Raw genomic sequence first — 26,346 nt, forward strand, 5'->3', positions numbered from 1 at the left:
TTGGTAAAAGACTGAAGGGAATACGGAAACCTCTGATGATAATTTTCTGCACCCAAGTATCTGTGGTTATCATGAGCCAGGCTGTCTGATGCAGTGAAAATCTTCCCCCGACTGCTTCCAGAGGTAGGCAATCAGGCCTCCATTCAGGAGCACTGGTAGGGTTGTCCAGAAAAGGAATCTCTGGATCCCTGATTATGTGGACCCCTCTCTGCCATGGGGAGGGTGTCTTCCATTAGAGTTCCCCCCTCTGCCCGGGGGGGGGGGTACTCACCACTTGTGACACGTAAGGGCCCTTGGGGTTTCTTGAACCACATTTTCCCACTCCTCTGATTTCTAGAATAGAATCATTGAGGAGTAGAGAAATGAAGGCCAACAGCAGAAAGGGTCTTTCCATCTTTTAATGTGTCTCTAACTTTAGGGCCAAATAAAGAGGAACCGTCAACAGCAGCATTGACAAAGGAAAACTTGAAAGGCTCCACGAAGTCACACAAATGCATCCAGGCATGGCATCTTATGGCAACACCTGTACCCACTGCCCTAGACATCCCTTCGGCTGCATGAACAATTAGCCGCATGGAAAGTCTGAGATAGAATCAGGGTGGCAAGTTGAGAGGCAACTTTATCCCAAATCTTGTCAGACACAGCTCCTGCAAGGGTGTCCAAAAGCTCAGTTATCAGATCCCTTTAGAGTCTAGTGAAATGTGCCATGAAATTCAAGAACCTAAGACCGAAGTTCGATGACACAAAGACCCGCTTCCCAAACCTGTCCACCGTCTAAGACTCTCAGTTGGTAGGATGGACAGGTGGACTCTCCTCTGCAAGTTCCTTTTTGGTGGCCACCACCATGGCATCTACTGCTAAACACTTTTCCCAATGTGGCTGGTCTTCTGGGGCTGTAAAAATTTTATCTGCTCTCTGGGGAATGGGTTCTATGGAATCAGAAGCCTTCCATGTCCGCTGAACGATCAGCTTAATTAGTTCACTAGTGGGTGGGGTCACCCAGGAAGTAGATGGGCAGCCAAGATAAGCTTGCAAGAACACAGATTCCTCAGAAAATGGGTTTGAGGGCTTCCAATCACTCCTCCATTTTAGGGTTTCTAGGATGTCTCCAAAGGAGACATCTTCAGGAGGCGAATGGGGGGAACCCTCTCCTTCATTGTAGTCTGTGTCTTCCATAACAGATTCTTCTGGAAAATCTTGATGCTTCCTCTTGCAAGACCTCTTACTAGGTGGCTCCTCAGTGAGGACTTCTGAGGAAGACTCCAAAGAAGAGGGACCCTGAACAGGGATGTCTTGCAGCTCCTGTGCCCGCTGTCCTGATGTGATAGATTGTGACAGCTGTGAACCAGAGGATACAAAAATGTGACATAAATGTGATCTCCCCCAACACCAGATCATCTCATTGCTATAATAATGCATCTAGTAATCCATTAAATTATAAGATTTGTGGGGACTTCTTAGTCAAACAGCAAAATGAAATACTAATCCTATGTGACGGTTGCAGGAATTCAAAAAATAAATGTACAATGCATTTGCTAGCAACTTGGGCAGCCAACTGGATGTAAGTGTCCCTTTTCAATGGCAGCCTAAGAGCACTGTCCTGTGAAGTGACTTGGTCAGAGTTGCACAGTAAACAAATAAAGGCTGCACTGCAGAAGTAGCTCATACCCATACTCATCAGGACTAAGTATGAGATAGACTGTTGTTGCCAATACAATGCATTTCCCGCACATGTCCCTGCAAAAAAAAAAATAAAATAAAAAAAAAAAAAAATCACAAGATTAATTTAAAATGTATTCACAGTTAAAATGCTAATAATAAACTCATAGACTTCATGTTATTCAGTTTATTCACATCCAAATAATAAATACACTGACAACAGTCAACAAAATAAAGAAAACAAGGATTGTACTAAAAAAATACAGCTAATATGATGATGTTCATGTTTTACTACAATTAATTCCTTCCTTTACACCATAACTACTTTGGGTTGCAGGAACCAGGTATTTATATGCACCTGCACAGCCGGCAGTTATAGCCACTTACATGATTGTACACTTCAAATATCTACTTGAGAACAGGTGGATGAATGCATTCATAAATGATGGGCCAGAAATGTTTCTCGGTTCATTGCTGTCAAAACCATACAGTGGAATCCATTGCAACCTCTGACTGTCATCCTCAGAGATTTATCACAAAAAGATGTAAAGGAAGGCCTGGCAGTTAGTGCAGTGGATTAAGGCTTTGAGCTCTTGATGAGCTGCTTTCTGTAGTCAAGGGTTTAGGGCTTGATGCTTTCCAGCTTTATTTACCTACTGTGTGACTTTGAATAAGTCATTCAACCAAACGGTGCTCCTGGGACTTGAACTTTTCTGAGTAAGAATAACTCTGGTAGACTGTATTACTGATTAGTTGTAATCCTCACATTACCTGAATTTTCTGCAGCTTGGAGGGGCAGGAAGGAATCCTATATGCAGGAGGAATCATCCATGTATCCATACTGCAGGAAGCAATGCAGTCTGGAAATCCATATGGAGGACTCAAGCAATATGCCCACACATATGAATTAGGAATCTCTCACACAAACCTGCAAAAATTCAGTCACAGACACAGATGGACAAACAGAAACACACACAGACACACAAACCTGCAAAACTTCAATCTCCCCACTTACTGAAAAGTCCAGTCCCTGTGCGCTACGGATCAGTCCCTGTGCAGATAAATCAATCGCTGTCTCTTCAAATCTCTATTCCCATGCTGTCTGATCTGCTACAAAATATTTCTCTGCAGAAGTGCTTACATTTTTCTACAACAAAATCTCTCCCTCTCTGCAAAAGTGTTTCCATGCTGTCTGATCTTCTATAACAAAATCTCTCGCTGCAGGAAAGCTTCCGGATGCTAATATAAATCTCAATCTGTGCTGCATCTTCACTGTTAAATATTATGTTCCTGTGTTTGTTTTGTTAAAATAAATCTCCCATGCTACAGAAGTTCTCCCAGACAGCTGACTTAAGTAATACATCCGGGCAAACAATGATATGAGAAAGTGGAGCTTTTTTTATTTTTAAATTTTAAAAACCACACCAGACCCCCATCTAACAATCTCCTGTTTCTGTGCTGAGTTAAAAGTAATCTTCCTTGCTGCAAAATCGCTTCCAAACAAAATACAGTGGATGTGCTCCTGTGTTGACATAAGTGGGAATAAATATGGGCTGAGGGTAATGTGGATTTTTTTTTTTTTTTTACTTTAAAGACTCGTATAGGACCCCCTCCCCCCCATGTAGTACCAGTCAATAGGCAGCTGCCTAGGTCACCCTATGCTGGATCCAGTCATGTATACAACACTAGGAACTAACGCGATTCATGTCTATATTACACTGAACACAGTATATAAGATGTATTCACACATCTGTGCACTCTTGTCATAAACCATCAAAGCCAATTATTTTGCTCTGGAATAGATAAACAAGGTAAAGTAAAACTGTAACATGATAGTTTGGGCATTTTTGCATTTAAACTGTCAGCGTATTAACTCTTTTATATATTTGCAAGTAAGACATTTTGTCACAAGACTGATGAATGTTCTGTTTTGCATCATTAGATTCTATACTCTAAATGATCACAAATTTGTCATGTGACTAAAAGACTTAGTAGATGGTACCGAAAATCATAAATTGCCATCCTGATAAGTTTTGTAAGGTCTTCTAAGGAATAAATGCTCATGAGCAGAATTTGGACTGGCAGCATCTCATGTATTGCTGCTCTCTATTACCAATAAAGCTGGCAGAAAAAAACAGAGTTGGTCCTTGCAGGTGTTTCAATTTTCTTTAAATTACATTTTAAGCACTGTTTGCCAGTTCAAGGAAGGAAGTAGCCCTCCACACAAGGTAAAATACAGGCAGTTAGTTTTAAAATACGCACATTGTGTTGTAAAGAAAATGTACTTACTCATTTAGGTAAACTGGATACGTCATGTTCAAACCCATGACTGTGTATGTCAAGGTAATGCTGTTGGAAAAAGGTATACTTGATTTGTTTTTCCTTGACATGGATGTTCTGTGACCACTGAATGTAAGAAAGGCATTCAACTGGTCTTGCTTCCCAGGCTATTAAAATGTGTTTAGCTTTCATACTATACACTCATAAATGCTGGATAAATTTGTAAAGTTTGGGGAAGTTTACAACCATACCAGTGCTGGCCTAAGAGATTTCAATGTAATTTTAATGAACAGAAAAAAAAAATAATTAAGCCAGTTATAGTTACTGTGCCAGAAGATACTGTCTTTCAGGGTAGACATGTAATTGTTTGAGAAGCCACGGTGGCATCATTAAAAAAATGAACAATATAATGCTATAATTAGGAATAACTCATTGTATAGTATACAGTTAATAAAGTGTCGTGCACATAGCATTTTGTATAATTACTTACAGAAAGAATACCTTTACATTTGACTGTCGGAAGAAAAGCAAGTGCGTATGTTATAAAGTTTTCAAGCTGATGTGATGAGATCTTTACTGAGCAATATAGCAGCATGTAGAACTTAAATTTTAGGCACTTTAAAAAGAAAGGGCAAAATTTTTATCTAATTCACACAGATTGTTGGACTGGTAAATGTCTGTCTACAGAAACCATATAAAGTTTGGGGGTATTTGCTCTAGACAGAAATATGTCACTAGTGGTGTTTCACAAGGCTCTTTCCTGGGCCCACTCCTCTTTATTATACATTTCTGAGGCAGAAAAGCAAATATCAAAGGATTTTGGCTAACAGAGTTTGCTGATAATTCAAACTGGTAGTGGTTATCAAACCTCATTCTTACACTCAAATTCTCCAGCAATTGTTGGACAAAAAAATGTTTGTTGTATTAATCATGGGTTTACCCTTAACACCAGGAAATGCACCATAGTTTCCTTTAGCAACACTACTGCTTACAGTATAGATAACATGCAACTTAAATTTGACACAGTCATCAGGGACTCGGTACATATTTTTTCTCTTATGCTCACGGATCTGCCCTTGCCAGGAGCCTACATGAATCCTCCCATCTCGTGACCTTTTTCACTCCTCCTTTAACTCACTTCTCTTCTTCTCTAATAACTTTATGGTTACTTTTCCTTGAATCTGCTTTTCTCACATTTTAAGTAGCTATACGCATGTAGTAGTTTGACTACTATGTATCCACTACAACTAAAAACAATGTAATTATGTATGTAGTTCTATTTTTGTAGTTACTGACACTCTTACAGTACACTGACTCCAATCTCCCTTTACATTTTTACATTCCATACCTCATCTGTAAATACATATGTGCATATTTGAAATTGTCAGATTCTGCTAAATTGATCTCATTTTATTTGTTTATTGTAACTGTATTTTGCTTAGGTTTTTTGTGCATATTCCATGTTTTACTTTTTATTTTTACTACATTGTATAACTTATAAAAAGAAGTTATGCACTTACCATAACATCCCATGTGAGTTGTTTATCTCGCCTTCATTCTTACTGATGGGCTCAGCTCCGAGTTGGTCTTCTACAAAGCTCGAGGTCTTCAAATAGCTCGAGGCAAGTCCCTATCCCATGATGCACCTATAGTTACCTCAGACCTTGTTTGCTGTGTATAACAATACCATATGTCATTCTATCACTCCCTAGGAGAAGTTATAGAAGGGTTGAGCAACCAGGATGGATCCAGCATCTCGGTCTTCTAAAAGCCCAGGAGGGGGTAGGAGGGAGGGACATAAGAATGAAGGCAAGATGAACAACTCACATGGAACGTTATGGTAAGTACATAACTTCTTTATGTGAAGTTGTTCTATCTCGCCGTTCATTCTTACTGATGGGTAGCATCCCAAGCACCATCTATCTTGGGTGGCTCACCGGAGTATGTTTTTAAGGATAGTGGATCCAAAGGAGGCCCTGTCAACTTTGTGATGAGTGATAAAGGTATTAGGTCTTGACCAAATGGCTGCTGCACAAATGTTATCAATGGGAAGTCTGACAGATAAAGCAGAGGTTGTAGAAACTGCTCTGGTTGAGTGAGCTTTAATTTTATACTGTAAGGGCATATTGGCAGCTGAATAAGCAAAGGTGATACAGTCAGACATTTAGACAGAGTTGTTTTAGCTACTGGCATACCTTTCCTGGAGTCTGAAAAAGAAACAAAAGGCTGTTCCGATTTCCTAAAATCTTTTGTTCTAGCCAAGTAAAATCTGAGCTGTCTGTGAACATCAAGTTTGTGCAGCATGTATTCTAGATTGTTGGAGTGATTGGGGAATAAAACTGGCAAATCAATAATTTGGTTAACATTAGTTTCTGTGCAAACCTTAGGAAAAAAGGAGGGGTTTGTTTGAAGCGAGACTCTGTCAGAATGGAAAATCAAGTAAGGAGGTTTAATGGACAAGGCTTGAAGCTCTGACACTTTGCGGGCAGAAGTAATAGCTACTAAGAAGATAGTCTTCCATGACAAAAATTGGAGGTCACATGAGGAAACTGGTTCCCAGCGGTATGGCCAGAATTGCTGCTGCCATCATACCTAACAATTTTAGAACTTCTGATGTTGGAGCCTTGTTTTTGGATATCAGAATGTGGACCTGCTAATGGAATAGTAAGACTCTTTCTACTGGAAGTCTTAGCGTGGTGGTGGTGGTGGTGGTGTCCAGTTCTGCTCCGATAAAGACGACATGCTGCGATGGTGACAAGACAGATATTTCTGAGTTTATTGTAATGACCAGCTGGCTGCAGAGTGACAGAGTGTATTCCCTGGCTTGAATGAGTTGATGCCTGGTGGTGGCAGTGAGGAGACAATCGTCTAGTTATGGAAACACCTGGAATCCTAAACATCTCAGGTGAGCTGTGACCACTGCCATACATTTGGTGAACACTCTGGGGGCTGTAGTGAGACCAAAAGGCAGGGCTCGAAACTGGTAATGACTGGCTCCCAACTGGAAGCGCAGATGATCCCTGGATGGTCTGGCCATTTTTATGTGCTAGTACACATCCTGGAGATCTATCGAGCACATCCAATTGTCTTTCCCTAAGAAGGGAAGTATCGACTGACACGTGACTATCTGAAACTTCTCTTTCTTAACAGATTTGTTTAGCCTGCTGAGGTCCAATATAGGTCTACAGTCCCCTGTCTTTTTTGGAACTAAAAAGAATCTTGAGTAAGTTCCGGATCCTGTCTGGTCTGCTGGGACTGGTTGGATGACTCTTTCTTAGCAACATTTGGACCTCTACTGTTGCTTGTTCCCTATAACTGGGTGGAACATCCGGGATTTTCCTTGTCAGTGGAGGGGGTGTGGCGAAAGGAATGAAGTATCCTCTGGAAATGATACTTTGTACCAAGCTGTCATTTGTTAAATTGAGCCAGGTGTCTGGGTACAAAGATAAGCGATCCCCGACTGCCTCCTGAGTAGGACAGTTGGACCTCCTTTCAGGAGCGCTGGTAGGGCTTCCCAAAGAAGTTATCTCTGTCGCCCTGGTTTTGCGGACCCCCTATGCCACGAGGGCGGCATCTTCCCTGGAGGGAGGGTCACCATGTGTGTCTTGAAAGGCTCCTTGAGCTTTCGGAACAACATTTTCCCTCCCCTTTGACTCTTGGGGTAGGGTCTGGTAAGGGTGGAAAAATGGACGGCAGACAGAGTCTTTCCTTCCTGATCACACCTGGTCAAAGTTTCCTTGACTTTGGGCCCGAAAAGAGATGAGCCATCAAAAGGGGTATTCACGAAGGATGACTTGAAGGTTTCCGTGAAGGAACACAAGTGTATCCAGGAGTGCCTCCTAAGCGCAATTCCTGTACCTGCTGCCCTACTCATTCTGTCAGCTGCATAAGAAATGAGGCTCATGGATGAGTTAACAATGGGGTTGAGAGTAGCAAGCTGGGAGGCAACTTTGTCTTTAGCTCCTGCAGCTACTGTACCCGGAAGAGTATCTCCCAGCTCTTTAAGGAGATCTTTTTGTAGTCCCATGAAATGGGTTAAGTAGTTGGGAGAATGGAGTGCAAAAGTCACTGAATTAAAAGTGCGCTTTCCATATCTATCCATGATCCTGGAGTCTCTGTTAAGAGGATGGATAGAAGAGGAATTTCAGACATTTCCTTTTTGGTGGCTGACACCACCACCATGGCATCAACTGGTACACCTTTGGTCAAAAAAGATTTGTCTTGAGGAGCAGAGATAAACTTATTAGGCCTCCTAGGGACAGGCTCCATGGTATCCGGAGACTTCCCCGCCTTTCGTGAGACCAGCTGCATCAACTCATCGAAGGGCGAAGACACCCAAGAGGTGGAGGGCTGAGACCCAAAAGCCTTCAGGAGAACCGACTCATCTTCAGTAGGGTTTTGGGACTGTCAGTCATCCCTCTGCCTAAAGATTTCTAGTATCTCAGCAAATGAGATATACTCAGAGGGGGACCATGGGGACCCTTCTGATTCATCCAAGTCAGTATCAGATGTCAGGGACTCCTGTGGGGAGTCTAGATGTTTCCTCTTACAAACTCTCTTCTTGGGAACCTCATCAGTGGGAGCTTCTGGTGAGGTCTTGGAAGAGCATGAGCCACTCAATGGGGCTTCCTAAGGCTCTGGGTCTCTACGCTTGGCTAGGATCTGTGAAGCAGAAGCAGACACAGGTGCTTTAGGGGCGGAAGAAGTCCGACCTGAGGTCGAGGATGTCTTGGGAAACATAACTCTCCTCATGGCTTCAAAGGCACCCCTGCTCCAATGCGAAGGGACTGATGGATCTGAGGAAACCGTCGATGCCCCCAGCACCGGGACAGTGGACTCCGAGCCCAAGGTAGGAGCCGAGCTCATCTGAGCCGAAGTCCTGAGAGGCAGATTTGGAAAAGACAAGTCAGTCCGACTATCCTCCCCGTACTCGACCAGAGAGTGTCGGCTCCTAGAATCCTCGATCAGCACTGAGGATGTCAGAGTAAACGGAGCCGAAGACACTGGAGCAGGTGTTGGCTCCGAAGGCTCCACAATCAACAAGTCTGACTTCTCCAGCTCCGAAAGACCAGTATGGCTCGGAGGAGGTAGAGTTGTAGCTGGCATAAGGGTCTTCGGCTCCGAAGCCACTTGGGTCGGAGCCGATAAAATTATTGCAAAGGTCAGTGCCTGTAACAACTTCTGCACCACACAATCCACATCCAGATCAGAGAGGCTAATAGATGACCGAGAAGAATGGACCGAGGGTGGTACCGACTGTAATAAATGAGACTTAGGTATTTTGGATACCAGTTCCAGGACTGGGGACTGGCTCCAAAATGACTAGACAGTCGGCTCCGATGTCTGTGGAGCTGATGTCAAAGACTTTTTGGATTTTTTTGTCTCAGAAGTCTTGGAAGACTTTGAGGACTTGCTGGATCCATCTTGGTTACTCAAAGCTTCTTGGAAAGAGGGTTTCAGCAAACCTCTATCTATCAACTTCCTCTTTCTCTCCTGGAGAGCCCTGGAAGAGAAAGAATGGCAAATGGAGCAGCTATCCTGTAAATGTAAAGCTCCTAAGCAATACACACAATTGACATGACTGTCAGTGACAGACATTTTTTGGCCACATTTGGGGCATTTTTTAAACCCTGACTTGGGATGTTTATATTGGTCTGCCATATTGTCCAAACATAAAATTAAACATGATTACTGTCAACTAACACTATAAAAAAATTTGAACAGTAACCAACAATCAAAAGCCTTATAAAAATCAAACTAAAGTCACACACACACAACAAGTATTTATCTAGAGACAGATAACAGAAATTGTGACAGAAACTCTGTCTAAAGCACACAATTTTAAATGCTAAGCAGACTATACTAAAAAGATAAAGACAGCTACTATATAACACCACACACTAAAACTTATTTAAATATTCTAAGCACACTCTAAGTAAACCTTATCTACAATTTTTTATAAATTGTGACGAAAGGTCACTAACTAACCACACACTAAGTATAAAGACAAGAAACAATGACAGAAAGGTCACTGATAAGACACTCTTTAAACTAGGCCTAGAAAAAAAGGCCAACTAGAAATTTCTAAGAAAGCACAGCAGGGAAAGGGAAATACACTATTAAGCTAAATACACTAATAAGCTATAAGAGCTTATAAAAGTATCTAAAACTACTATCTAGTTAAAGTTATCAATAAAAGTAAGAAATATTTGTAAAAATAAGGTTTTACTGGCCCAAGGTAGTGAGAACCTCCGATCTGTTGCAGCGGCAAACTAGATCTGAGGTAACTCTAGGTGCATCATGGGATAGGGACTTGGCCTCGAGCTATTTGAAGACCTCGAGTTTTGTAGTAGGCCAACTCAGAGCCAAGGGATTGGCTCCGAACCCATCAGTAAGAATAAACGGCGAGATAGAACAACTTCACAATACATGTTTTTCTATGTTCTGTGAATATTTGTATGTAATTTCCTAGAGCTTTTCTCCTCGGGTTTCGACTGAAAATGGGCTTCTAGCTCAGTTCGACCAACCTGGTTGACAAATGTCAAATAAATAAATAAATAAATAAAATTTGTTGACAACAGACTTTCCATTGATCAATGTCTCACTGCTGGTTAGAAAATCTTCCTACCTTGGACAGTTTATTCTTCATGGCATCTCCTCAAGGTCTACAGAAGTTATAATCCCACTTTATTCATATCTTATTAGGCCTATCTTTTAATATAATGCACCCATTGGTATGTACATCACTAAGCACCTAAACCAGCTTGAAATACCTCAACATTTCCTCACCAAAGAGTTCTCAGGTGTCAGTACTCTTAGCTACTCTGATAGACTGAAAGTGATGTCACTCTACACAGTGTCATACAGACTCCTGAAGGGTGATTGCTGTTTAGTTTTCAGTGTTATAAATGACTCGGCACTCTTTTAACTCCATCACCTAAACAGGACAAGTGGTACAGCAAATACTCATTCTAGATACCCAGTCCTATGCTGGCACATAAACAAGAACTAACCAAACTTTATACCTAATTTTTGTAATAGGCTGTCCTTACCTGTCAAGCAAAGTACTTTCTTACCAGCCTTTACGACCAGTCTAGATGACTGAGTGGATGATCACAAATTTTCACCAGAAATATGTGGAGAAAGTCTTCTCAGTGGGGGGCACTGCTAGTTCCTCACCAATACTGGAAGATGTGACTGAACTTCTCTTGGTCATAAACTTAGTAAAACCCTAAGAACCTATGTAGTGATGTTCAGACTATAATCGTACTTGACGTCTAACATATATTTGTAACAGCACAACTTAGTATGTTATACTATGTTCAAAAGAAGAAGAAGAAGAAGAAATGCTTTTAGCTCCTTTACATACAAGGCCCGTATTGCATAACACTGCAATTCACTATAGAGACTGGTTTAACAAAGCATATGTTAAACAGAGAATGCCTGTTTAAGCAAAGATAATTTCTATTTCCTGCCAGCGTTTAAGAAAAAGGACAGGAAAGAAGAAACATAAATTAATTATTGCCATTAAGGTGCCAACTTCATAAACAGTCCTTACTGTGTAAGTGTGTAGAACATAATTTCTGACCATCTGTACTATGTGCCTTGGTGCAAGGCCAACAGATAGATGATGGTTTCCTTCTGATGTGCCTTTTAGGACCAGGATACTTTCTTTGAAAGTAAGTAACTTAAAGTCAATATACATTTAGATTTATAATCTTGTTTTTCTTCTCCTCAAGATTTATTTATTTCTGAAGCTGATTAACCAAGCAGGAGGTTCCATGAAACAATCCATCCAATATCTAGGTTCTGACATCTTCTGCCAAAGTCTCAAATCTTAACGAAGAATTCTTCTAATGACTACATCTGCTACAACAGCTCAATATATAGTATCTGCCGACTCATAGGAACATTTTAAAGTATGCACCCTTATTCTTGCTGCAGTTTTTGTTAAATGCACAGAATCGCTGCAGCATTGTAAAGTATATATCCAAATTCTGTCTGTAGTTTTTGTTAATCATATATTTTTCCTTCTCCTTCTCCTTTGTATACAAGATGCTTTCATGGTATACAGAACCAATTATTGAGAACTGTTTAATGAAAGGAAGCCATTTGCTCCAGGGAATTCACCAATTTTTTTTTTTTTGTCAACATTCTGGAAGTATAACCTTCCTCCTAAATCCATCTAGTAATCTCACCTCCCATTTAGTGGGCAGTGCACCTAATAGAAGAGGTGTGCATGGTATAGAAGATCAAGATAAATTTGTAGGGTCAAGTTTTAAACAATTCCAAAGGTCTGATCTTTCTTTAAAATGTCTGTATGCTACTTTGGTAGGCTTGTAAATTTTCATGTCTTTCCACTCTGTCTTGCACCAATTATACTGTAACACCACAAATAATGATCTGAATCACACTTTTTAAATTCCAGTTTGCTCATTATTGTGATCTGTGCTGCTATTTTCCATACCATTCTTGTTTATATTTGATCATGTATTTGTCATTTTCAGGAATCTACTAAAATGGGACTTCATAGCTGGATATTTCTGGCTAACAAAATTAATTAATAATTAATTTAATTGTACTGTGTAGTAACATGCTTAAACTTTAAAACAGTTTCACAATTTTCTGTGTTACAGTCTGGGCCAAAGCAGCATAAGCTCTTGAATCAAGTAATCTTTGCTGCTGTTTGCCTCCCACATGTATACTTGCTCATAGATTTTGAGAACATAGACATATGTCTAAATTTCATAATGCCGCAGTGGTACGGCAGTAGCATTGTTACCTCACAGCAAGAGGTTCTCCCATTCAATTCTCGACTGGGCTTGGGAGTGCCTTCTGTGTGGAGTCTGCATGTCCTCCCCACGGTTGGGTAGCGTTCGAAAGACATATGTGCGTAAATGGGCGTGCCTTCGTTGAAGGTTGTGCGTCGAGCTGGCACCTCGGCGTTTTGTAAAAATCTACTGCCAATCATTAGCGGACCGGAGTTCCGCTGTGGCGACCCCTTACCAGGAAAAAGCCGAAAGACAAACAAACAAGACATATGTCTATATTTCAATGACCACTAAAGATTTCTTCAGAAATACTGACCAGAGATGTAGAAATACTGACAGAAATGGCCAATGTAGATACTGTGAACAAGCATACAGCTAAATGCTCTCCAGTGCAACCATTTCGCTCAACTGTCCAGATTTTTGCAGAATATCCAGACGTTTTGCCTCATATTTTTTGTTTGTTCCACTAAAGTCTGTGGTTTACTGGTAAATTACTAAGGAGTGAAGTCACGAAATAATGATGGACATAGGAATTTCAAACTTCTTATCCTTCAGAAAATGTGTGCTAATGTAAAAAAAAGTTATGCACTCACCATAACGTTCCATGTGAGTTGTTGCTCTTCATTTGTCTTCAACCTGTGGGAACACGGATCCGGCACAGATCCGACTTGGCCGCATTTCTCCAGCATCTGATCGAGGTCTGAGCTATTCCCCTGCTCAAGAACCCTGTGCAGACTGAGCAGGAGGAAAGGAGGTGGACAAACCTAGACACTCAACACACAGAGTGTGGCCATCAGCCGGGGAAAGCTTATGGCCACACTCTGTGCATTTATGAAAACCAGGTTTGGGAGTCTCTGACATGGTCAAGAGGGAGAGGCCCAAATCAAAGAAAAATACACTCACACACACACTCCTAGAGATAGGACAGAAAGAAAGTTTTTCTTTTTTTTGAACTGATGCGAAATGCGGAGGGGAAGTGATAGAAAAGATAGAAAGGAGAATTCCTAGACAGAAAGAAAAACTGGAGCAGAAAATATAGACACAGTTACCCAAAAATAGTTCAGAACCAATGGATCATGATGCTTACATGAGCATGGCAAATGAGATCTGAAGGGAGGAAGAAGACAGGGGCATTGTTGGCAGGGGAGGAGCTCGGAGCTTGGATCAGATGCTGGAGAAATGCAGCCAAGTTGGATCTGTGCCAGATCCATGTTCCCACAGGTTGAAGACCAAATGAAGACAACAAACTTCAGATAGCATGTTATTCTAGCAATGTTCTAAATGTATAAGAGCAATAATTAAAATCTGAGTATAAGTCTTATTTTCCCACTATTTTGCCTTTGTCCAGATTTGTGCTAAGAGGTTGAGAGGTATGAATGCAACTGAGGGGCCACTGTTAATCAATAAAACAAAAAAAACTAAACAGGGTGAAGCTACAGAAAAAAAAACATAGTGCCATCTACATCAGTAACTTCAATCATGTGAGACCTGCACTGATCCTCACAAGTTGCATGGGCAGAACTCAGAAAAATCTAGTTAGAAAATGGGAAAGAATGTGTCATGTTTTTTTTTTCCTGTTACAATGACTTTCACCAAAGAACAATATGGTTTACATAGCTCTAAACATCTGAATGTAGTATTAATTTCTGTATATGCTTTTATACAATTTTATCTCCACATATTATGTCTACCCAGTCTAAATCTGCTTTATATCTGCTTACTGAAATTCAGTGATAAAACCATTGTGAGGTGATACAAACCTGATGCTAACACTCTATATAGTGCAAGTTTCTGATAGTAGGCCTTCTGGGTTTTATTTGTTAAACGCACAGAAAGCAAAAAGACTATTTAAGACAACAGCAAGCTATTCAATGCAATTTTAATGCCTAGGCAAAACAATAAACGGAAATCAGATGTAATTACTGTGCCAGAAGAAACTGTCTTTCAGAGTAAACTTATAACTGTTTCAGAAGCCTTGGTGACACAATTTTTAAGAGTTAGATAATATAATTCTATAATTGGGAAGAAATCATAGTATATACTTAATAAGGTGCCTAGCACGTAGCATTTTGAATAATTACTGTTAGAAAGAATGCCTCTACATATAATTGAAGAGATTTTTTTCCTACAAACATACCACGACCCACCTTTATCATCTCTCTCCTTATTGTCATGTCCACTGTCTCCCCATCTTAGTAACGCAGAAAAGCTGACCAAAATTTCAAAAGGTTTTAGACTGTCCACCAACAGGTAATATGACGCTTGTTCATCTAGAGACTAAAAATACAAACATTAAAATTCTAAACACAAATATTAACTGTGCTTCATTAAGTACATTAAGAAATATTTATATGTCTTTATTTGAGCATTTACTTTTCTTATCTAGAAAACAATATAGAAATAAGCAGCATTTCATCTTTGAGAGACATTCAGAAGTGTAGCAAGGAAGAAATGGTATAGTCAAATAGAAAACTATACAACACAAATAACAGCACAAACACAGCTGGAATAATGTTAACAAATAAAACTAAAGGCAAAATATTAGTATTCTGGAATGCTTGGTTCAACTTCCCACAGGGTCACAAGTACTCCCTGTCACTTATTTATGATACAAAATTATCCTGCATTTAGAAATTAAAGCATTTGAGGAAACTTCATAATAACCTTTCTCTGTGCCATTTGTATAGGTTTGGTTGTTTCTCAATGCCAGGCTCATGGTCAGAGGAAAAAATAACATGTATCTAGATATGTTCAGGCTAAGATCTCCTTGGGACTGTTGGTAAGATAGTTAGTTTGCATTATACACTGTAAAACACACCAAACAGCTCAGAATAATAAACCAAACAGATACAGCATAAAAGTATAAATGTGTAAGTCAGTTCATTATCAGATGTGTGGCAGTAAGAATTTTGAATGCTAAAATAACTTGACCTTTAAGGTCACAAGACAAGAATGACATGGACTACATGAGCAAACACCCAGACCTGCCCCCCTTCTGGACCCATGCAAGTCAGGAGACTTAACATATGATGTTATTCTCTCATGTGATCCTCATCATTCTCATCTTGCAAACTTCTGGTCACTTTATTTTAGAATTTAAAAATTCTTATGATCACGCAGTTGATAGTAAATCATGTAAGGCACTCAGCATAACAATAAACCTTCAATACAAAGATTCTGCAGTGCAACACATGGGTTGTAACTCAGTCATCTTTTGGTTTGATTTCTCTGGGAAATGTCACCAGGAACAAGGGCTGCAATTGTCATAACTGCTATTCTTTTTGCATCAGATCAAACAAGCTCCATATAAAGTCTGCTTTATCTGAATCCACCTTCAGTTTCTTCTAGAGAGAAACTTACAGCAATAATATTTTTGTGCAATAACTGACAATATAAATACATAAGAAGTACATTCATTTTGTAGCACATAAAATACAAAGAAAAATCATCTGAATGCAAATGTAAATCCAATTAATTCCCCTTCTCTCCAACCTTTTGAAACCATGGAGTTATATATATATATATATATATATATATATATATATATATATGTAAGAGGATTGTGGATAGCAAGGTGTCTCAAACAGGGGATGCACAGCAGCTTCTCCTTGATGAAAAAAAAAAACGTTTCAAAGTTGTAACCAGTTGCTATCATCTGAATGTTGTTTCATCAAGTTGTAAGAACAAACCAGAGTAGAATCGCTTATTATCTAGAATGATTGGTTATCAAGTCTGCTAATCTATATTTAAGTTTATGCATTGCTACTTCCAAAATTAATTTTTGCAGCAATCATAAAAACACAGAACAGAGGTGGCATTCAGTATTATACAGTACTGACTATTTCTTTTTTGCTGTGTTTGCTTATTCAGAGTCAGTATACCTATCTATAGCAGGAAGTGCAGGGTGTATTGTGTATGGTGGCTTTCCTACTGAAAAAATGTTTATTGTCTTTTTCTGTTTTTAGTTTTGAGAAAAATGTGTAGTCACATAACAAGGCCATATTTCAGTATGCATGGCTGATTCATGGCTGCACAATGTGTGTGGTTTTCTATTTGTATAGTAATTCAGTGAGGGTTTGTAATCTATGAGTAAGTCAGTTGCTATTCCCATGTTAAGGTGTCTTATATCCTTTTTATATGGAATGCAAATGCAATGACCCAAAATAAACAGCAGTGTGAGTCAAGGGTGCTACAGCCATGTGGGCAGCACCTCCCCCCTCACACGTTTCACTGACTTATGGGTTGTGCCCTCAACTGACTCGCCACCTGAAAAAAAAACACATATTCAACTACAATAATGGAAAATAAAGAAACAGTGATCTATTCAAATATTTATTGTTATGGTAAATTTACTTGCACAACTGTACAAAGTTGTGCAAGTAAATTTACCATAACAATAAATGTTTGAATAGATCACTGTTGCAGTAGCTAGGATATATGGGTTATATTCTACCAGGGATTGGGTAATTGGCCAGATTCCAAAGCTTTAGGGCATTTTTATGCACTCTTATCTCTGAACAACTTGAGAAGAGTGGTGCAAAGTCAGTGGTCTAAGTACCAAACCTTTAGAGTTTTCCTGCTTCAGAGTAAGGAAGACAAGAGTCCTACCAGCTAAGCATGGGTGAGTAGAAATGGAAAGGGACACATATATACAATCTGGCATAAAACATAACAAATGAAGAGGGATGGATGGAGGGTTCTCCTAATGCAACAGTGATCTATTTGAATATCTGCTGTTATAGTAAGTTTACTTGCACAGCTGTATTATGGTCATTATTAGCGCTCTGTTGCAATAACCTTAGCTACATGGGTCAAATACCAGACTTTAGAAAGAAAGGAAGGAGGAAGAAAGATCAGAGTCCAGGAGCCCCCTGAAGAATAGTCCTAGCAAAGCCAGTTCTGGCCCGAGACAAATAATCTAATTTGCAGAGCTTGGTAAATGTGTGCTCAGATGACAAAATCACTGCCTTTAGTATATCTCTAGAGTCCATCCTTTCCAGAAAGTCACTGAAGTAGCCAAAGTCATGGTAGAGTGGACCCTGGCCTTGCCTGGAAGTACCTTTTTATGGTGAGTGTAACACAAACCAGTAGTAAGTAAGACAACCATTCAGAAATTGTCTGTTTTGACACTGAGTGTTCCCTTTTCTTACCCTCACTACTAGACAAAGTTCATTAGAATTCTTGAAGATTTTCCCTGTCAGTATAGTATCTGCATTGCCTGCAGACATCTAGTGTGCAGAATTCCTTTTTTGTTTTGGTTTTGGATAGAAAACAAGGATAGCCTAGCTCAAAGTAAACTGTGAAACCACTTTAGGTATATCAAAAGGATTTGCTCTTAAAGTTTCCTATGTTTATGAAAGATGACTTAGGGATGAATCACCATACAAGCCTGTAGCTTTGATACTTCTGTTGCAGACGTGACAGCAATGAGTAAAAAGAAGTTATGTACTCACCATAACGTTACATGTGAGTTGTTCATCTCGCCTTCATTCTTACAGATGGGCTCGGAGCCGATCCTCGGCTCCGCGTCAGCCTACTACAAAGCTCGAGGTCTTCAGACAGCTAGAGGCCAAGTCCCTATCCCATGATGCACCTTGAGTTACCTCAGAACTTGTTTGCTGCATATAATAATATTATATGCCATTCTATCACTCTTTAGGAGAAAACCCATAGAAAGACTGAGCAACCAGAATAAAACTAGTATCTTGGTCCTTGAAAAACCCTGGAGGGGGTAGGAGGGTGGGAAGTAAGAATGAAGGCGAGATGAACAACTCACATGGAATGTTATGGTGAGTACATAACTTCTTTATGCAAAGTTGTTCTATCTCGCCGTTCATTCTTACAGATGGGTAGCGTCCCAAGCACCATCTTTCGCGGGTGGCTCACGGGAGTATGTTTTTCAGGACTGTAGAACCAAAGGAGGCCCTGTCCCTGGAGGCCTTGTCAACTTTGTAATGAGTGATAAAGGTATGAGGTCTTGACCACGTAGCTGCTGCACAAATGTTGTCTATAGGAAGCCTAGCAGAGAAGGCAGAAGATGTGGATACTGCTCTGGTAGAATGAGCCTTAATTTTGTGTTGTAAAGGTAAATTAGCAGCTGAATAAGTAAATGAGATACAATCAGATAACCATTTAGACAGTGTTGTTTTTGCCACTGGCATACCTTCTCTGTTCTGATTTTCTGAACTCTTTTGTTCTATCCAGGTAAACTCTGAGCTGTCTATGAACGTCAAGCTTGTGCAGCATATACTTTAAGTTGCTGGTGTGTTTGGGGAAGAACACTGGTAAATCTATGATCTATCTGGTTAAGGTTAGCTTCAGTACAAACATTGGGTAAAAATGAAGGATTTGGTCGCAGGGACACTGTCAGCTTGGAAAATCAAATAAGGAGGCTTTACGGACAAGGCCTGTAGTTCTGTCACTCTACAGGCAGAAGTGATGGCTACTAAAAAGATAGTCTTCCATGACAAATATTTCAAATCACATGAAGAAGCTGGTTTGAAAGGTGGGAGAATAATGCAGGAAAGCATAACATTTAGGTTCCATGGGGTATAAGGGGATTTCACACGTGGTCTGAGATGAAAGGTCCCTTTGAGAAAGGCTATGGATAGTTTGTGTGACATTATGTTCAATCCTTCAAAGCCAAGTTGAAAATTAGAGATGGCGGCAAGCTGTACCCGAACTGTTGCTGCTGCAGCTCCTTTATTGAAAAGCATAGTCAAAAACTCTAATATGGAGGAAATGGGAGCTTGGTAGGGATCAATGTTATTTTGAGAAGCCCATATCGAAAATCTTCTCCATTTGCTAAGGTATAGCTTCCTAGTAGAGGCCTTATGAGAAGATATCAATATATGCTGTGTTTCATTTGAGAGGTTATGGAACCTGGCTATGCTGGAAATTGGAGCAGCCAAGCTGTCAATTTCAGGGACTGAAGAGAGGGATGAAGAGCCCCCAACGAATGCATCAAAAGGTCTGGAACTGGGTCCAGAATCCAAGGCTCTTCCAACAGGTGAAGTCGAAGGAACGGGAACCAAATCTGACGAGGTCAATGAAGGGCTATTAGAATGATGGTCCTTCCCAGAGCTTTTGCTTTCTGCAATACTTTGGGTATCAAGGGAATTGGTGGGAATGCATAGAGGAAACCCAGAGGACAATCATGTATGAGTGCATCCCTTGTGGCTTCTCCCAGAGGGGGAATCAGGGCAAACTAACTTCTGCATTTTGTGTTCATGTGGTTGGCAAAAAGGTCACAGCAAGGCTGGCCTCACCTGCGGAATATTCTCTCCGCTATCTCTTTTTTGAGGGACCACTCGTGAGGTAACAAAATTGCCCTGCTCAGTTTGTCTGCTATCAGGTTGGATTTCCCCGGGATGTGCATTGCTATCAGAAAGCACTGGGTGGATGTAGCCCACTGCCATACTCTTAGGGCCATGCAACAAAGGGGATAGGACCTGGTTCCTCCTTGTTTGTTCAAGTACCAGACTACTGACATGTTGTCCATCTGAATCGCAATAGTCCCCAGAGGGAGAGAGTCCTGGAAGTACTGCAATGCCAAAAGTACTGCTCTCGTCTCCAGGACACTGATATGCAGATGTGTCTCCAATTTGGTCCATATTCCTTGGGCTGTTCTTCCCTGAAAATGCTCCCCCCACCCTATCAGGGAAGCATCTGTAGTCACTGTGGCCATTGGTGAGGGAAGGATAAAAGGGCAACCTGTCGCCACATGAAGAGAGGTCAACCACCACTGAAGATCCTTTTTGCATGTGCTTGTAATAATTATGAGATGAGACATTAGGAGCTCTTGGTAAGACCATTGAGTGAATAACAGCCATTGTAGCACTCGCATGTGCATGCGACCCAACGGTATCGCTAATATTGCAGCTGCCATCATGCCTAACAACTTTAGCACTTCTGATGCTGGAGCCTTGTCTTTGGATATGATGTTGTGGACCTGCTGACGAAGTAGTAAAACTCTTTCTGCTGGAGGTTTTAGAATGGTGGTGGTGGTGTCCAATTCTGCTCCGATAAAAATGATATGTTGCGATGATGACAAGGCAATTTTTCTGAATTTATTGTAATTCCCAGATGATTGCAAAGAGTAAGAGTGGTGTCCCTGGCTTGTATTAGCTGATGCCTGGTGGTGGTGGTGAGGAACCATTTGTCTAAGTATGGAAACACTTGGAATCCTAAACGCCTCAGGTGAGCCGTGACCTCTGCCATACATTTGGTGAACACTCTGGGGGCTGTAGTGAGACCAAAGGGCAGGGCTTGAAACTGGTAATAATTGGCTCCCAGCTGGAAGCGCAGATGATCCCTGGATGTTCTGGCCATTATTATATGGTAATATGCATCCTGTTGCTCTATCAAGCACATCCAATTGTCTTTCCCTAAAAAGGGAAGTATCGGCTGAAGCATGACCATCCAGAACTTCTCTTTCTTGACAGATTTGTTTAGTCTGCTGAGGTCCAAAATAGGTATCCAGTCCCCTGTCTTTTTTAGAACTAAAAAGAATCTTGAGTAAGTTCCAGATCATGTCTGGTCTGTTGGGATTGGTTGGATGACTGATTTTCTTAGCAACGTTTGGACCTCTACTGCTGCTTGTTCCCTGTAGCTGGGTGGAACGTCCAGGATTTTTGTTGTCAGTGGGTGGGGAAGTGGTGAAAGAAATGAAACATCCTCTGGAAACTATACTTTGTACCCAGTTGTCATTTGTTATTTTGAGCCAGGCATCTGGACACAAAGATAAGTGACCTACAACTGCCTCCAGAGCAGGACAGTTGGGCCTCCTTTCAGGAGTGCTGGTAGGGCTTCCCAAAGATCTGGTATCTGTCGCCCTGATTTTGCAGACCCCCTCTGCCGCGAAGGCGGCGTCTTCCATTATTGCCCCTTCATCTGCCCCTGGAGGGGGGTTCACCATGCGTGTCCAAAAAGGCTCCTTGGGCTTTTCAGAACCACATCTTTCCTCCCTTTTGACCCTTGGGGTAGGTCCTGATAGGGGTGGAAAAACAGACTCCGATGGCAGACAGAGTCTTTCCTTCCTACTCACACCTGGTCATAGTTTCCTTAACTTTGGGCCTGAAAAAGGACTAGCCATCAAAAGGGGTGTTGACAAAGGATGACTTAAAGGGCTCTGTGAAGGAATACAAGCACATCCATGAATGTCTCCTGAGAGCAATTCCTGTACTCGCCGCGATACTTGTCCTATCAGCTGCATATGAAATGAGACGCATGGAAGAGTTCACTATGGAATTGAGGGTAGCAAGCTGGGAGGCAACTTTGTCTGAAGCTCCTGCAGCTACTGTACCCTGAAGAGTATTTCCAAACTCTTTTAGGAGGTCTCTTTGTAGTCTCATAAAATGAGTGAGATAGTTCAGTGAATGCAAGGCAAAAGTCATTGAACTGTATGTGCGCTTCCCTATCTATCCATGATCCTAGAATCTCTGTTAGGAGGATGGATATAGGAAGAAGTTTCTGACATCTTTTTTTTTGGTGGCTGCCGCCACCACCATGGCATTAACTGGCACTCCCTTGGTGAGGAAAGACTTTTCCTGTGGGGCAGAAATAAATTTATTAGGCCTCCTAGGGACAGGCTCCATGGTGTGAGACCAACTCCATGAGCTCATCGAAGTGCGGAGACACCCAAGAGGTGGAGGGTTGAGACCTCAAAGCCTTCAGGAGAACTGACTCATCTTCTGTAGGGATGGTGGACTTTCAGCCACCCCTCTGCCTAAGGATTTCTAATATCTCAGAAAATGAGATATCCTCAGAGGGGGACCGTGGGGACCCTTCTGATTCATCTAAGTCGGTATCGGATGTGAGAGACTCCTATGGGGAGTCTAGGTGCTTCCTAATAAAGATTCTCTGTCATCAGTGGGAACTTCTGGTGAGGTCTCGGAAGAGCAGAGGCCACCCAATGGGGCTTCCTGAGGCTCAGGGTCTCTACACTTAGAAAGGATCTGTGAAGCAGAAGTGGACACAGGAGCTTTTGGGGAGGAGGTAGTTGGACCTGAAGTTGTAGATATCTTAGGAAACATCACTTTCCTCATGGCTTCGAAGGCACCTCTGCTCCGATGAGAAGGGATCACTGGATCCGAAGAAACCACCGATCACCATGGCACTGGCACAGTGGGCTTTGAAACAGAAGTAGGAGCAATCCGAGCTGAGGCCCCAAGAGGCAAAGTCGAAACCGACATGTCTGTCCAACTAACCTCCCCAGACCCGACAGGAAAGTGTCAGCTCCTAGACTCCTCGACAGGTGCCGAGGAAGTCTGAGTAAATGGAACAGATGGCATTGGAACATGCATCGGCTCCAAAATCTCAGCAATCATCAGATCCGACTCCTCCAGCTCCGAAGGACCGGTATGGGTCGGAGAAGGAAAAGTCGATGGCATTACAGTTTTTGGCTCTGAAACCACCTGGGTCAAAGCCGACAAAAATTTAGTGAACTCCGGTGCCTGTAGCAATTTCTGCACCACACGATCCACATCCAAATCGTACAGGCTGATTGAGGACTGAGATGAATGGATGGATGGAGGCACTGACTGCAAAATAGGTGACTTTAGTACTTTGGACACTGGTTTCAGGACTGGGGACCGACTCAGAAAAGACAAGACGCTTGGCTCCAAGGGCTGTGGAGCCGACGTTGACGCTTTTTTAGATTTGTTTACTTCCGAAGAAGAAGCCTTAGAAGACTTTAAAGACTTACTAAATGTACCCTGGTCACTCAAAGGTTCCTGAAAAGACGGTTTCAGAAGTCCTCTCTCTATAAGTTTTCTTTTTCTCTCCTGAAGAACTCTAGATGAAAAAGAATGGCAAATGCAGCAGCTTTCTTGTAAGTGCAAGGCTCCAAAACAATACACGCAGTTAACGTGGGTATCTGTCACAGACATCTTCTGTCCATATTTAGGTCACTTTTTAAATCCTGACTTGGGATGCTTATCTCTATCTTGGTCAGCCGTAATCAAGTATACAGTATCCAAAAAAAAATCTACTGTACTTTAAAGAGATTATACACACCCAAACAATTAGCAAAGTTAAACTAGTAAAGTTAAATTAGCGAAAAAAGCCCTAAATAACAAATGAGCTGAATAACAATGTACTGACTAAACTATCACTATTCAAAAACACACTCACACACACTACTTATTTAGCTATGAGCTATATAATATTGTAAAGGCACACCAAAGGGAAAGGGAATATTAAAGGGCTATAGAAAAATGAAGTCCAAAAAGAGAAGAAAAATATCTACTAACAAGCAAGTGATATTGTCAGCTTAGGTAAAATACAGTTACTGGCTAGTAGGTACATTATCTGGATGCCAGCAAAGAAGACATTTAGAGAACATGAAAGAAAATCAACCAGAATAGGTGAAGAGAAAACACAGCCTGAGAAGAATCCTGCAGTTGTTTGGTGAAAAGCAGTTCAGGCTTCAGCTTTGATACAAGAGATGTCTTCCAAGACATTAATGGCAATTTCATCCTCACTAGAAATTGATTCCTATCTCTTACTTTTTTGTGTAATAGACATATCATTAATCATCATTAATACCTCACCAAATATCATGTACTTTTCCTAAAACAGTCTCCTTAGGATGCAGCTGATTACATCCAGCATCACTAAAAGTCACTAAATCAGTAAAATTATGTCAGATTTTCACTTTCCTCACAGCTTTTTTGCACCTTAATAATCATGTTAAGGGTGGCGCAGTGGTGCAGCGGTTAGCATTGCCACATTACAGCAAGAGGTTTTCCAGTTCGATTCTTGGCTGGGGTGCCTTCTGTGGAGAATCTGCATGTCCTCCCTGTATTCGCATGGGTTTCCTCCAACATTCCAAAGACATGCATCTGGAACATTTCTCCCTGGGCTTCCACTGAAAATGGGCTCTGTCCCAGTTGGATTTTCCTGGTAAATAAATAAATAAATGCACCATTTGAAAAGTATTTGTATTTACTGCAAACCAGTTTTTGTGGTTCAGTAAAACAAAAGTTATGTACACACCATAACAATGCATCTTTGTTCTCTGTTTTTGTCCCTCCTCAACTGATGGGTCTTGGATCCAACCTTGGATCCTACTTCGGCCATGCCTAAAGACTTGGCTCCATAACTTGAGCTCCTCCCCTTACCCACAATCCTCCTGTTTAGCTTGAATTACCTCAGATCGAGTTTGCCATCTATACAGTCTATATGACTGTCAAAAGCACAACAGTGAGTAATAATACATTATAATTACCAAAACAATCTCAAGACAGTCTGCAAGGAAAGAAGGAAAGCAGGAATAAAGGACTGGAGCTCATCAAAAGGCAGGCTTTATGACATACCTCAGGTCAAAATAGGAGACCAGGGAATAAAAACTCTCAAATAGGAAGGGGGTTGGAGGCCAGGTGGTTGAGAAACAATGACAACACACAGCACAGATGCATCGTTATGGAGAATACATAACTTTTGTATGTGACGTTGTCTTTTTCGTCCATTTTTTCAACAGATGGGGGAAGAGTCCCCAGCTAGAGAAACCCCAGGGTGGACCTCAAGGAAAGATATTCTGGAGCATAGCAGACCCAAATGCTGCCCTATTTATAAATAAAATGTCCAATTTATAGTGAGTGATGAAGCTATGAGTATTAGACCAAGTGGCAGCTGCACAAATGTCATCTATGGAAGCTCTGGACCAGAAAACAGAGGATGTCACCACAGATCTAGTAGAATGAGCCTTAGGAGGTTTAGGAAGTGTCAGTCCTTTTTTCCTAGACAAAAGAAATGAAATCAGTGAGCCATTTAGTTAAAATCACTTTTGAAACTAATTCACCCATCTTGACGTTGGAAAAGGAAACAAATAGTCTGTCTGATTTTCTGATATCTTTTGTTTTGTGGAAATAGAATCTAAACTACGAACATCGAAAATATGTAGCATGTATTCTCCTTTGCTGGAAATTTTGGAAAGAAAACAGGAAAGTTAATGGACTGATTGTTTACATGTTTCTGAAGCCACCTTAAGTTCAAAGAAAGGATTAGTATGGGCAGACACCCTAATCTTATGAAATATCAGATATGGTGGTTTAGAAGAAACAGTCTGGAGTTCTAATACCCATCTGGCTGATATAATCACAACCAGAAAAACAATTTTCTAAGACAAAAACTTTGTCTACCTTGGCAGCTGGTTCAAGGGGGTGGGGGGTGGGGGGTTGAGTCAGGCCTTGAAGAAGTATAGCTAAATCCCATGGAAAAGTAGGATTCTTAAAAGGGGTCCTGAATAAAAATGTACTTTTGAGAAAGGCTTTGCATAATTTAGATGATGTCAGAAATGAATAGCTATCCTACATGAAAATTTGAGATGGCTGCAAAATGGATCTTTATAATACAAAATCCAGCTCCATGGTTAAAAATGGAATCAAGAAAGTCTAATTGTGTCATAGGATCATAGGAAGTTAGTAGGCTAAAGGCTCTAGAGCCTTTTTTAAGCCTAGCAATTCAAGTCCCAATTTTCCCAATTATCAATGCTCACTGCATAGAATGGCCTTGATATATGCCTGTGCCTTAGGGTACGTACAAACTGCTTTTGTCCATAAAGGTCACAGGCGACAATTCAGGGGTGAATCTGCAATTTCGATTCCACTGGTCCAAACTGCTTTTAAGGTCCAAT

General features: G+C 41.0%; 1 protein-coding gene across 1 annotated transcript in view; it reads right to left on the reverse strand.

Annotated features, from left to right (window-relative positions):
* ADGB (androglobin) overlaps positions 1 to 26,346 on the reverse strand; it is a 4,124,629-nt gene that overhangs the window by 1,969,243 nt on the left and 2,129,040 nt on the right. The window contains exon 18 of the mRNA XM_044074542.1: positions 14,858 to 14,987. Within this exon, the coding sequence (XP_043930477.1) occupies positions 14,858 to 14,987 (130 nt within the window). The remainder of the gene's footprint in view (positions 1 to 14,857; positions 14,988 to 26,346) is intronic.

The sequence above is a fragment of the Protopterus annectens genome, chromosome 1.part0 (assembly GCF_019279795.1).
Source record: "Protopterus annectens isolate FY-2018-M chromosome 1.part0, PAN1.0, whole genome shotgun sequence".
NCBI lineage: Eukaryota > Metazoa > Chordata > Ceratodontiformes > Protopteridae > Protopterus > Protopterus annectens.